This window comes from Corapipo altera, unplaced genomic scaffold (genome assembly GCF_003945725.1).
Source record: "Corapipo altera isolate COAL_440 unplaced genomic scaffold, ASM394572v1 56, whole genome shotgun sequence".
Lineage (NCBI taxonomy): Eukaryota > Metazoa > Chordata > Aves > Passeriformes > Pipridae > Corapipo > Corapipo altera.
This window is the reverse complement of record NW_020884896.1, coordinates 5,994,062-6,006,388: the sequence shown is the minus strand read 5'-3', so window position 1 is coordinate 6,006,388 and position 12,327 is coordinate 5,994,062. Positions and strand designations below refer to the sequence as shown.

Sequence of the window (12,327 nt, the reverse complement as noted above, 5' to 3'; positions counted from 1 at the left end):
TGAAGCTTGCACAGTACGCTTAGGATGGGAAGGCACACGGTTTGGTGGCGATTTTGAAAAAGTTACTCCCATCCCAACTTTTTAGCCTCCCAAACATTGTCCCGCGGCTCTGGAGATGGGTGTGCAGCCTGGATCTTCTCACGGATGCAGCGCAAGCCCCACCACCTGCAGCTCGCTGGCGGTCCATGTCCGCTTTTCTTCGTGGGACGGTTCTGGTCGTGGGTGTACCCCACCAAAGTGCCCCCAAAAGTGTCCCCAAAATTCCCCAGTTCGCGCCGGGGAACCGTGAAGGGCCGGCGCGCGACGGGCGCGCAGCGGGCGCGAAGCCTCGCGGGGGAGGGAGGGGCCGCCCCGAGCGCACCAATCAGAGAGCGGCGGCGGGGTGAGTGGCACCAGACCAAAGCGCCAAACCACCCGTCTTCCTCTCAGCCCGCCTTCCGCCTTCCCGGTAGCCAATCACAGCCGCGCTCCGGCTCCCTCTCCCGCCCTCGGCGGCGAGTAGCCAATGGGAGGCGCGGCTCCCCCAGCCGCTCCGCCAATCAGCGGCCGAGCCTTCCCACTGAAGGAACAGCGGGCACAGCCCGTCCCGTAACCCCCGCTCGGAGGGGCTTTTCGGCCCGCGGCTCTGCGATGGTGCTGGGGGCGGCCGCACCCGCCGCTCCCCTCGCCCGTGTGGGGCCCGCCGGGCCGCCCGCGCCATGACCCGCCCGCTCGGCGAGGGGCTGCCGTCGCCGGGCCCGCCTGTCGCCATGTCCCGACGCCATGTTACGCTGGCGGCCGCGGGCAGGGAGGTGGCCCAGGACAGCAGGTACCGCAGGGGAGGGTCGTCGTCGCCGCCGCTGTCGCCGCCCCTGTCGGCGCCGCGGCTTCCGGCGCGCCCGGGACGGGTGGCAGGGGGCGTCCCGGCGGGGGTTACCGGGGCCGCCCCGGGAACATCCCCGGGAGCCCCCCCGGCGCTCGGCGGGCGGGGTGTGAGAGCCCCGCGGTGCTCCAGCCGCGGAGGGGCCGGTGCCGCCTCGTCGGTACTTGCACGTGGTGCCGGTGGTTCGTTGGCCGAAGGGAAAGGGGTCTGGCGGTGTCCAGCCGAGTTCTGGCTGGCGTCTCCAGCACACATCCTTCAGGATGCTGGAGTCGCCCCACGTGTGCCCGTGTGCCCTCCCGTCTCACGCCCCGGTGCTGGCGAGCCCGTCTGTGGAGCTGAGCGGCTCCGGCGGTTCGGCTCTAACGGAGAACTTGGGGTGCCTCAGGTTCAGCTCCCAAACCCGCTCCGGCCGGGACCTGTGCCGCTAACGGTGCTGCGGGACACGGTCTGCGGTGGAAGCAGTGGCAGTCAGTGCCAGTTTTTAGAACCTGTCTGCTAACTAGAAATCCAAATTCAGATAAAAGAGTTGGTGAGGTTTTTTTAGAGGCCACCGAGTTAAATAACCTTTGTTTCCTGCAGAATGAGACAAAAATTTTCTTATGCCGTTAGCAGCGCCTTATTTTGTTCTGATCCTCCTTTTTTTGATAGCACCTACGTCTAAAGGAAAGGGAGAAGGCAAAAGTTCCGTTCGTTTTGCATCTTGTTTCTTGCCTGAGAAAGTGAAACTATGTAGTTTCGGGTTTGCTGCAGGTATCTAAAACACTGTGAGGTTTTCTGTGTGACTTTCTATTCTGAATAGTTTTGTTGTGTTTGTTTTTTTTTTTCTATTTTTGCAGTGCTTTTCAAGACCCTACATCAAAGTTACATCAAAGATATAACTTTTTGTAGTTTATCCCTGTGTTACCTGGATTTGCTTTCTCTGAGCTATTGCTAGTGTTTCATTTTAAAAGGACAGTTTTTATCCAGTCAGAGATTAGCACTATGGGGCTGCAAAAGCTGGTTACTTCTACCAAATGCTCAGGGATTTGTCTTTTTAGACAAGTGAATTTCCTCCTTTCCCTCTTTCATGCAGGTTGTGTCCTTAGTTTTGAAAGGCCGAAAGGTCTGTTAGGTTCCTCTCCTAGCAGTGTAGCTTTTTTCTTTGTCAGGCAAGATCATGTATTTATGGCTTTTGCATTTTCTGGGGGGTTGTTAGTGGTCTCCTTGGTGTCTCAGTCAAGATGAGAGATTTCACAAAAATGAGGGAGTAATTCTGGAGGAGGGATAAAAGGTTTTGCTGAATTTATATATTTTGCCATAAAGTGTTAACCAGAGCTGTGTAGTTGTTGATAAATATACATTAAACAACTGTGATTTTCATATTAGGTAGTAAAGAGTGAAACCCAGTAACTTCTTACTAAAACAACCTGTAAATGGTTTGTGAAGAGTCAGGGCCCCATTCACATAAAAAAAAAAATCACGTTCTCTTTGTACTTTCACATGTATGTGAAAAGCAGTTGGAAAGCCCAATTCTTTCTCATGTTCTTCCCTGTACTGCATTACGTGCTTTCTTTTTTCTCTTTTCACCCTTTGTTTTGTCTGAAGTTTCTAGTACACTTCCTTGACTGAGATACAATACAGAGTCCTGGATGGACAGTTCCTATCCCTTGTACTTCTAAAAAGCAGAGTTACAAATGCAAAGGAGAAAGTATTGGTGGATAAGTACTTTCAAACCAGTAGTCTAAGGCAAATCACTCTCCATCTCTTCATTCAAATAAAACTTATCCCAAAGAAAAGGGAAGTGCTTCCATTCCCTCAGTTATGTTGTACAAGGGTTTGTATAATTATGGAGTAAACAAGAGTTTTGCTACAGAGGTCTTGCATTTAGAACAAAAGACAGCTGTGTGAAGGACATAAACAGTCATTCGGAATCAGTGGCTGTGGAAACAAGGACAAAGGTGGTGGAAGGCCTTGGTTTTGGCTTCTTTATGACCCACCTCTGAAGGCAAGAGTAACACAAGATCCCTTGGGGTGGATTAGAGTGAAAGGACACTGAATGACCGGTGTTTATATATATGTATACATATATATACACACAAACATATATATTTATTTTTTTTGCCAATGGTCGATGGTTTGAGGAATTAATCTTTAACTGTACAGTCTTTCATGGTTTGTCTTCCAAGATTAGGTGAAAACAAGAATCTGAAAGGTAACTGAAGATGAGATTTGCCCTGCCAGTGGTGCTTCGTATGTGGATGGGGCTTTAACTGGGCAGAAAGTTCAGTTGCTTAGTTAGGAAAATAGAAAGGATTTGGAAGGACATGCAGTGTGGAAAGCTGTGGGCACTGGATGATTTTGCAGCTTGAGAGCAGTCCCTGCAAGCATTGGGTGTGTCTGAGGAATGTGAGGTGGAGACAGCTGTGTTGTGAGCAGGTGAGGTCAAGGTGGTCTAGGGCAGAAAGAGAAATCAGTCAGCAGAAGAGAATAAACCTGCATTTGAGCCTTTTGATTCTTCTGCTGAACTGAGATGTGGAGATCCTGTGTGCTGAAAATTTTGTATTATTTGAAAGTAGCTGAGCGCTGAGTGACATAAGCAGCAAGAGTTAGGTCACAAGTTGAGCTCTACTTGAACTACATGGCTCTGTTGTGTGAGTGAAAGATGTATTATAGCAAAACCTGGTGCTAACACCCTGAATGTTACTGAGAGTTAGAATAGACGAAGTTAGCAGCTTAAATATTACTTAAAAATTAATAACTGGAGTGGACAGCCCATAAATTGTCATATGTGAACAGTAACAACTGTATTACAACATGGACCACAGAATTGTCCAAAAAAGACTGAAGAGGATGTGAAGATGATCACACAGCAAGCACTGGATAATGAAACAGTGAACCAAAGAAGAGTGAGAAGACCCCAGACCCTAAAATCACTATTGGTCTGGACTTCCGTGAGGGGTGGGGAGTTTAGATTGTAAGGGTGTAGTTGCCCAGGGATTTCCTTTTTTTGTGGCCCATCTTTTGAGGCACCAGCTCAGGCTACCAGATGACTGATTTGTCCCAGTAAACCTATCTAATGGAGTTGAGAGCCTGGTGTCAAAAATTTCCTTAACACTGTTGTAGCATGTGGGAAGAACATGCATATTTTGGCCTATGTCAAATTGAGCTGAGACAGATTGGAGGCAGCTAGTCTTTGACAAGTAGTTTTTCTGGTCTCTTTGGTAAGCCAAAAAAACCCCAGTTTTATGCACTCACACATTCTGATTACAGGTGGCTTTTCATTGAATTATAGTATTTTTAAATATCACTGCTTGCCAGTAGCCTGATCTAAGAAGTATCAGTGCATTATAAACAGCTTTTTGTATTTCTATAGGTGCTAAAAATGCAAAAGCCATGTGAGAAAATGCAAAAGTGAAAGTTACAAGCTTAAAGAAAGATTAAAAATTAAATCCAAATTCAGTTTGTATGAGCGAGCAGTGGGTTCTTCTGGCCTAAACTTCAAAAATGGTTACTGACTCTGTGGGAACACAGGCATGTATGGATGCTCGAATATGTTAGTTTAGAATCTGGAATAAGTAAGTGTTTCCTTGGTTGTCACTGTTGCACTGTCGGAAGGTACAAAAAGGTAACTAAATAGGGAAGAAGCTCTTAAACCAATCTCTGTTCTTGCTTTCTCACACCAATATTTTGTTTGAAGAGACACTTCCAAGACAGGCATAAGTATAACCTTGAAGTCATTAGTAAACTGTGTGGGAGAAGATGAAGATAGCAAGTTCATAGATCCTGATGTATTTTAGTGTTCAAGTTGCACATTGCTCAGACAATCTGCCCATTTTTAGAAACAATATTCTCTAGTGGAGAAACACCTTGGAGTTTGCATGTTCCACTTGTTCGTGCCAGAGAACACACCTCTGAATTAAAGCTATTAATTGTCTTATAAGTGGTTGTAGAGTGCTGTTTCTGTTGGAAGCCAGAAAATGCTGGTGCTGGGTGCTGTGAGGGAGACCACTGACATGTGTGCGTTGTTAAGGGACAGTGCTGGTACAAATTCCTGCTGAGCAGGCAGGTAATAGTGCATATAGGAATTTGCATCCCAGCCTGGCACCAGATGTATGAGAAAAGCAACAAGCAGTGGTGCACAAAGGCTTTTAGACCACAAGAAGAAGGTTACATGATTATGTGAGCTTTACAGCTTGCAGGTAGGACTTTGTGGCACAAGAAGAAGGTTACAGGATTATTTGAGCTTTACAACTTGCAGGTAGAACTTTGTGGTTAGACCTGACTGAAACCAATAATGCATTGATGAGGGTTTGGTCACTGAGGGGAATGATGAGCCCGGCTTTATACCACTGTAAACCTTAAAAAAACCCAAACAAAAACTAGTAGTAGTTATCAGCTCAAAGTGATAGCAGAGATGGGGAGGTTGTTAAATGCCATCACATAAGGTGCTGGGGAGCTCTTGCCTAGAATACTGGATGCAGGTGAGGTTGGTCCTATTCAGGAAAACTTAGTTTAACCTGGAAGAGTGCTTAAGACTTGTTAGGATGATAAAGAAAACAGTTTGAGTGAGGAAGCTGACAGGTTGACTTCATTAGCCAAGCAGAGCGAAGGCTAGAAGGTGAAGGAGATGATGATGCTTTTTCTGATTTATCAGCACTAAGAGCTATTGGCATTAAAAAATCTGTAGAAATAAATTACAGTATTTTAAATTTGTTAGTATTTACTGTATGGGCATTTAGATATTGTTCTTTTAAAAAAATAAAATTATATTTTCTTTTCTCTTCAGAAACCAGACCATTACAGAGTTCTTCAAACCAGTTTTAAGTCAAGGTAAATATGTAGGTTTTATATGGAATAAATTTATATGAATTTTAATTATATAAGTATGCAGAATTATAGTCCAATCTCATTCCAGATTGGTGCAGGAACATAATGAGTATAGCCTACCAAACAGGTCAAAATGTGCACATTTAATTTTTTTCCAAATAATGTAACTGAAAATGTCAATTTCCTGTTAAAATTGATTACTTTAAATAGTGATGTAATTATTATTTCAAGTTATTGTCTTGCTTAAGCTAGATTGTTTATAACAATTGAAGCTATGTTGTAGATCATGTGATTCTTTGGTATGAAAGAAGTCACATGGCAATACCAAAACTGAATGATTAAGTAAATTTAATTTGGATTATGTGTGAGAGAGAGATAAAATATCAAGTAATATAGTACAAGAAGGTTTGTTGTTTTGTTTGTTTTTTTCCTCTTCCAATATTGTATTTGTGAATAATTTGTCTTTTCGTTTCTCTCTTAGACCTTGGCCGTAAAGACAGAATAGTGCTGTGTTCACCAGACAGAGGAAATGTAAAAGATGCAGGAATGGGACTGTCAGTTCTACGTGCTGAAGGTTTTGAAAGGAAAATATCTTCTCCAAAGAAGGTCAGAAGAAAAAGATGCCAGACCAAACACCAAACAAGTCCTGTGGTAGATGCCTTTCGAAAAAGAATTGAGGAAAAGGACAGTGTAAATATTTTAGAGAATGGCAGAGTATGGAAGGCATCAGGTTCATTGTACCCAAAAGCTGAGATTAAGAAACTCTTTGTTACCACAGGGTCTCTGAGCAGTTTCTTGACCAAAGAGGATAAGACTGTCAAGCCAGAACAGGAGAGAAATGAGAGTTTTCTGGGTGTAGGAAGAGCACCATTGTCTTATGGAAATAGTTGGGAAGAGAAAAATGACTGTGTGGACCTAGCAGACACTAGCTCAGAGTCTAACAAATGTGTTTCACCACCAGAAGCTGATGCTCGAAAAGCCTGTGCTAGAAATACTGGCACTGTGAGCACCACATCTCTGTGCCAAAGCCCAGGTTTCCCCTTGAAACTGCCCTGCTCTCCTACTGATTCTGCGTTTAGGTTGTCATTGGAAGCTCCCCACAGAGAAAGGGAACAGAAGAAACAGGAACTGAAACACTCTAAGCCACATCCTGTAAAACCATTCTCAGGAACAAGTGTATTGCATCAGGTGTGTTTAAAAGGGTCATTAAAGGTTGAAATCACTGACCCATTGTGCATGTGAAGTTTTAAATTTTTTTTTAATTTTGGGTTTTTTTTAAGTTTGCAGTGTAGGAGCAGATTCTTGGTGCTGCCTTTTTCAGGTGTAACAAAAGTTCACGTTCTTTTGCTATGCTGTTTTTAAGTTTTAGGTTGTGCTTAGGTAAACCAGTTCTTAGTCATTTTACAATAAAGGAAAAATCCTAGTTTAAAAGCAGGGAAGCTATTCTGGGCTAGATGTAAACATGGAAATGCAACAGAAATTGTAACTTGAAATTTTATTTTGTAGAAAAAAACACCTTTATCTTAAATGCCTTATAACCTTGTGTTTTCTTACAGTGTAGCTTAGGGAACAGACTGGCAAGTTTCTGCTATTCAGAAGTTGCAGTTAATAGCAGTTCAGATTTATGCATTTAAGCCACAGTATTTAGAAAGAGATGGGAATGGTCCTATTAAGAATGTAGTATTTCATTACAGGTTGAGTTATGTTCACTCTTTTAATCTGAAGAAAATACATACAATTTGGGCTGAGTTCTTTATTTGAGATTTTTGCAGCTTTGTTTCAAATTTGTCTTGAAATGAGGTCTATTAATGTATTTCTGGGGATGTGTGGAACTATGTCTGTGCTGGATTCAACACTTGGCTCAAGATGTCAGCATCCTAGTTTTAAAAAGCATGCAATTAACTTTTTTTCCTTCCTCTGTCTTTATTTTTAGGGAAATGGGTGTCCTTTAGGAAAAATACCATGTTTTAGCTCCAGGGAGACTGCCTCAGGTATGAGCAGTGCTGTTAATATGGAATTAATTAAACAGTCAGATTCATCACTTAGTGTCTCTTTTTAATGGTTTTTTTTTCTTGAAGTTATGTTTTCTGTTTTATCTCACAAAAAAAAATAATTACTGCTGTATGGTCAGTGTTATTTCTAATATGGCAAGTTTGAAGTAATTTAAAAGTAATTTGTGATTTTAGTGTAAAACAGATAATTTGTAACTTAATTAGAAGTCTTGATATTTCATTGTCTTAAAACCTTAATCTCGGATTATTTTTATGGTTTCTCTTGCATTTTGGATAATCCACATTTACTGTGGTGGTTAATAAATTTTGCCTTTCAGCTTAATCCAAAAAGAACGTTCTTGTTGAACAAATCACTAAACTTTAGCTGGTATTCTTGTTGCTTTTTGTCCCTTTTAACCACATCATTTTGTTCAGGAGATAGATCTGAATCTAAAAAGCTCACATGAGTAGAAGCTTGAGGTAGGTCAGTAGGATAAAATTTAAAAAAAAAAAAAAAAAAAAAAAAAAAGAAGAGTCTATAGCTGTGGAAACCCACCAGACTCTTTGCTGCTCTGCATCACTTTCCACTTGCAGAAGCACTTGGCCAGCAGTGCCAAAATTGAGTTGGGAAGTTCTCAGCCACATCAGCTTCATGAAGTAGCTCTCTGTGATGTGTCCAGGTGCTGGTGCCAGCTTGAGACAGGAAGCAGGAAAGCATGATGAGGAAGGTGGGCTCTGATTCCACAGAACCATAGTCTAAAACCAGATTTCTTTGTATTCTGAATGCTTTTTTTTTTTATGCCCACGGTTAAAATTATTGAAGTATTTCCAGAATACTTTTCATGCTGCTTGTTATTTATATCTATAATATGGAACTTTATTCCAGTCCCATATTTTAACTGGGCTATTGTCTCCTTCCAAAGACTGATTGATTCCAGTGTTTCTATGGTGGCTACTGAGCTGCTTTATAATAAACGGATTTAAATTAATTTCCAAATTAGTTATAGTAATAGCATTACAGTATCAGCTAAGTCTTAATTGTGGTCCATTGTATTCAATCAGAATGGAAGTTTTGTAGTTTCTGATAAAAATTTCAGTCCTAGTTGACTTAAAAACAGAAGTTTTTTTCTTTAAAGAGTAAGCTGTTATGCATTTGATTTTTTTTTTTATTTTTTTTTTCTTTAAACATGACAACTGTGTTTTACTTTTTTCTCAAACACTTCATAGATGACCCATCTCAACCAAAGCTAAAGCAGGTTTTAAAAAAACATGAGGCATCTTCTCCACATGCATTTAGAACATCATCTGAGATGACCTCTGGTTTGCCCAAAAGCCCAGCTGTTCCTTCACACTGCCTTCCAGCTAAGGTGTCTTCTGGGACATCCAAACAAAGAGACTCTCCTGGGAAAAGAAAACAAACTGCCATGAGTGTGGATGAAGACAGTTTGGATCAATCTGACATATCGAGTTTGAATGACTCTACTTTTAGTAGATCATCTTCAAAATGCAAGAATAGGAGGACTGACTTTGTAAAACATATCCTTTTAAAGTCTACTCATGGTGATGTTATGCAACTGAGGGATGTTGGTGCCCTGTCTAGACATGATTCTACTCTTTCAAAGGAACACCTTAACTTGAGCGAGGAAAAGGAGAAAAATAATTGCTCTACTGTAGGTTTGCCATCTTCATATTCTGCACACAGTCCTGATAAAAATAACCATATTTCTGTTGTGGATACCAAAGAGAATCAATTGCAGCTGGCTAACTCATGTTTTCTCTTGGAAAAGTCCCTTCCTTTTTCTCAGGAAAAAAGTACTGTGTTGCCTTCTCTCCACTGCTTAACACAAACAAAGAGTGTGAAATCTCCTCTCAAGATTGCTGGCTTATCTCAGGTACTGGATGCTTCTAAGAAAGAGCAGGATGGGAAAAAACCAGAAAGACATGAACACAATAAAGCACACATAAACAGTATTCAATACAACAACAGTTTTTCAAAAACAAAACACAGGACTTCAGGAAGTGCTTCTGATTCTTATACAATGGAAGTATCTGGGGAACTTGCACCCTCAGAGGAGACTGGTATCAATGTTCCCCTTTCATTGCCTTTGAGACAATGTTGCAAGGACATCAGCCATACCTTTTCACAATCCTCAGGAGAGTTAAAAGTTGAAAACACCTCTACAGACAAGTCCAAGCTGAATGGAAAATCACAAAGCGGCTTTGATAGTGAAGATGAGATTTTGGAATCTGTTCTAGATTATGAGGATGATGATGAAGAAGAAGCGTTCATGCCACTGCAAAAAGTTCTCTACTCAAGTCTCAAGCCACAGATAGGGACCCCAGAAGAATCTTGTGACAGTTTTTCTCAGGACACTGTGACTCCATTACTGAAGCTTCATGTAAGTGTCTATAACCCAGAAAAGCATGTTCTTTTAAGTATTCTTTTATGGGTATTATTTGCAAGAAAAATAATATAGATTTTAGCACAGTGCAAGGCCCAGTGAGTGCTAAATTGTTACCTTGTGTTTCAAAGTTTAAGAGAATGAAATTTTATAGTAATATCAACCAAAACACAGAGGCCCTGTTGAATGAAATCTCGTACTCAAAAATCAGTCATCTGCAACCTCACTTGTTCCAGCTGATATAGACAGACAGCAACTTGTTCAGCTGTTCTAGAGAACTTATTTCTGCTATTCAGCTCAGTTTTATAAGCACATGACAATTTGCTCCAACATCTATGTCCAGTTGTCTTCTAGTACCTATTCCACTACCATCCACAAACCACGACTATTTACTCAATTTTTGTAACAAACAGAGACATATTGTTGTAGAATCAAGTAGTCAAGTTTTTGTCTTAAGTGGTGTCAGTAGAACCCCTTGGTAATAACAGTCAGAATGTCTATGACTGATTGATAGGAGTTATTTTACATGAATTTTAATCAAACATCTATTCTACACCGACTCTTGGCCACCTCTTGCTGATTCTCATTATGCCCATTAAAGATACAGCAAAGAGGAATGAGATAGCAGATAATCAACTTTGTTTTGTTACCTTTTTATATGGTTTTCCCCTTTACTCGTAATGCATGAAAATTCAGAATTATTTGCCTGTAAAACTGGTTGCTTGGCTTAAGGGTCTTATACTGTACAGTTACAATGTAGTTGGAGCAGGGATGTGCTTGTTACTGTGCTTGTCCTTGGAATGTCTGAAGGATTGTGCAGCCAGATGTAGACATTGAGAGATCTGTGTGCTAGACTCCAGTCATATGTCCTTGACACAGTCAGATTTGTGTACAAGTAAGTGTGACGTTTTCTTTCAGGTTGTATTTCATGGAAACTGGAAGTGTTTCAGAAAGGATTTCAAAAAGCTGAATGACTTCTGCTCATAAGGGATAAATGAAGTGTTTTTCAATCCCTGTGTACAGGATATTACAGTGACGAATCGATATGTGTTTTTAAAAATTAGGTCATTTGTTCAATCAGAGCTTGTCAAATAAGTAGTGATTTTGAAGTTTTATTGTAAAATAATGTTTTAGTAAGGAAGGTCCTACAGTAGGTCTTAGTTTGTGGCATTCCTGATAGCTGGTACAGGTTGGAAATGGCTGCATTTAAACAAAGGGATTTTGTACTGAGTCTGGCTCAGTTGGAGTTAATTTTCTTTGCCACAGCTGTGTGGTGCTGTGTGTTTCAGACAAAACTGGTGTTGGTAAGAGACCAGTCTTCTACCTATTGTGGAGCAGTACTTGCACAGCATCAAGGCTTTCTCTTCCTCCCACACTGTCCCCGTAGAGTAGACAAAAAGTTGGAAGGGAACAGGGCCTGGGAAGCAGACCCAGAAGACCAAAGGGATATTTTCCATGCCAGGTAGTGTCATGCTCGGTAATCAAAACCAAACAGGGGGAGTTGGTCTGGCATGTAGCCATTACTCAGCCTAGCTGGGCATCCTTCTGCTTGTGAGAGCTACTGAGTGACTGCCTTTGAATCACTTTTTCTTTTCCCCCTTATTCCTTATTAAACTGTTGTTATCTTGACCGATGTGTTCCCTTGCCTTTGTTCTTCTTATTCACTGCCCAGCACGAGTGGATGGGGAAATGAAGAAGCTGTGTGGTGCTTAGCTGCTGGCTGGGGTCAGCCCACCACTAGTTCCTGCAGTGGAAAACGAACAGCAGAATACCTGTAAAAATATTCTCTTCCCTCTCTCCTTCTCCTCATGTTTTTCAGTCTCTGGAATGGTTTATTTGTTGACTGAGTTACTATCTGCATGGGCAGATGTTGAAGAGCCATAATTATTTTATCTGTCCTTCTGATTCATTATGCAAGAGTGTTATAGATCAGACTTCTGTGGTTACATACATATTCCACAACCTTAGCCAACGTGTCTACGTAATTAATGGTTAAACCTGATAAACAGATGCAGCCTAGATCAAATGTTTGTGGCATGTGTATGTGACCACAACATTTGGCCTGGCCTACATAACTGATTTCCAAGTAAGACAAAGCAGTTAGAAATTGTCCCAACATTTTCCTGACCACGGTTTTTGCATGTACTAACATTCTTCTCTTGCGTTGTGTGAAGGGGCATATGTCCACATTGGAATAAAGTTTTGATTCCTCAGTTGTTCAACAGTCATTTTAGACATTTTAACCAGATATAAAGTGTGGGGAAAG

At 41.6% G+C, this 12,327-nt stretch overlaps 1 protein-coding gene across 3 annotated transcripts in view; it reads left to right on the top strand.

Annotated features, from left to right (window-relative positions):
* Positions 1–333: 333 nt before the first annotated feature.
* The window catches only part of SLF2 (SMC5-SMC6 complex localization factor 2), a 30,834-nt gene continuing 18,840 nt past the window's right edge, over positions 334–12,327 (top strand). The window contains exons 1-5 of one of the 3 annotated variants that reach the window (XM_027648053.1): positions 334–382; positions 5,628–5,671; positions 6,150–6,856; positions 7,602–7,659; positions 8,887–10,058. In XM_027648053.1, coding sequence (XP_027503854.1) covers positions 6,215–6,856; positions 7,602–7,659; positions 8,887–10,058 — 1,872 coding nt within the window. In that variant the 5' untranslated portion in view covers positions 334–382; positions 5,628–5,671; positions 6,150–6,214. Of the gene's footprint in view, positions 383–636; positions 809–5,627; positions 5,672–6,149; positions 6,857–7,601; positions 7,660–8,886; positions 10,059–12,327 lie in introns of those variants that run through there. The other 2 variants (XM_027648052.1, XM_027648054.1) reach the window with 2 other exon arrangements.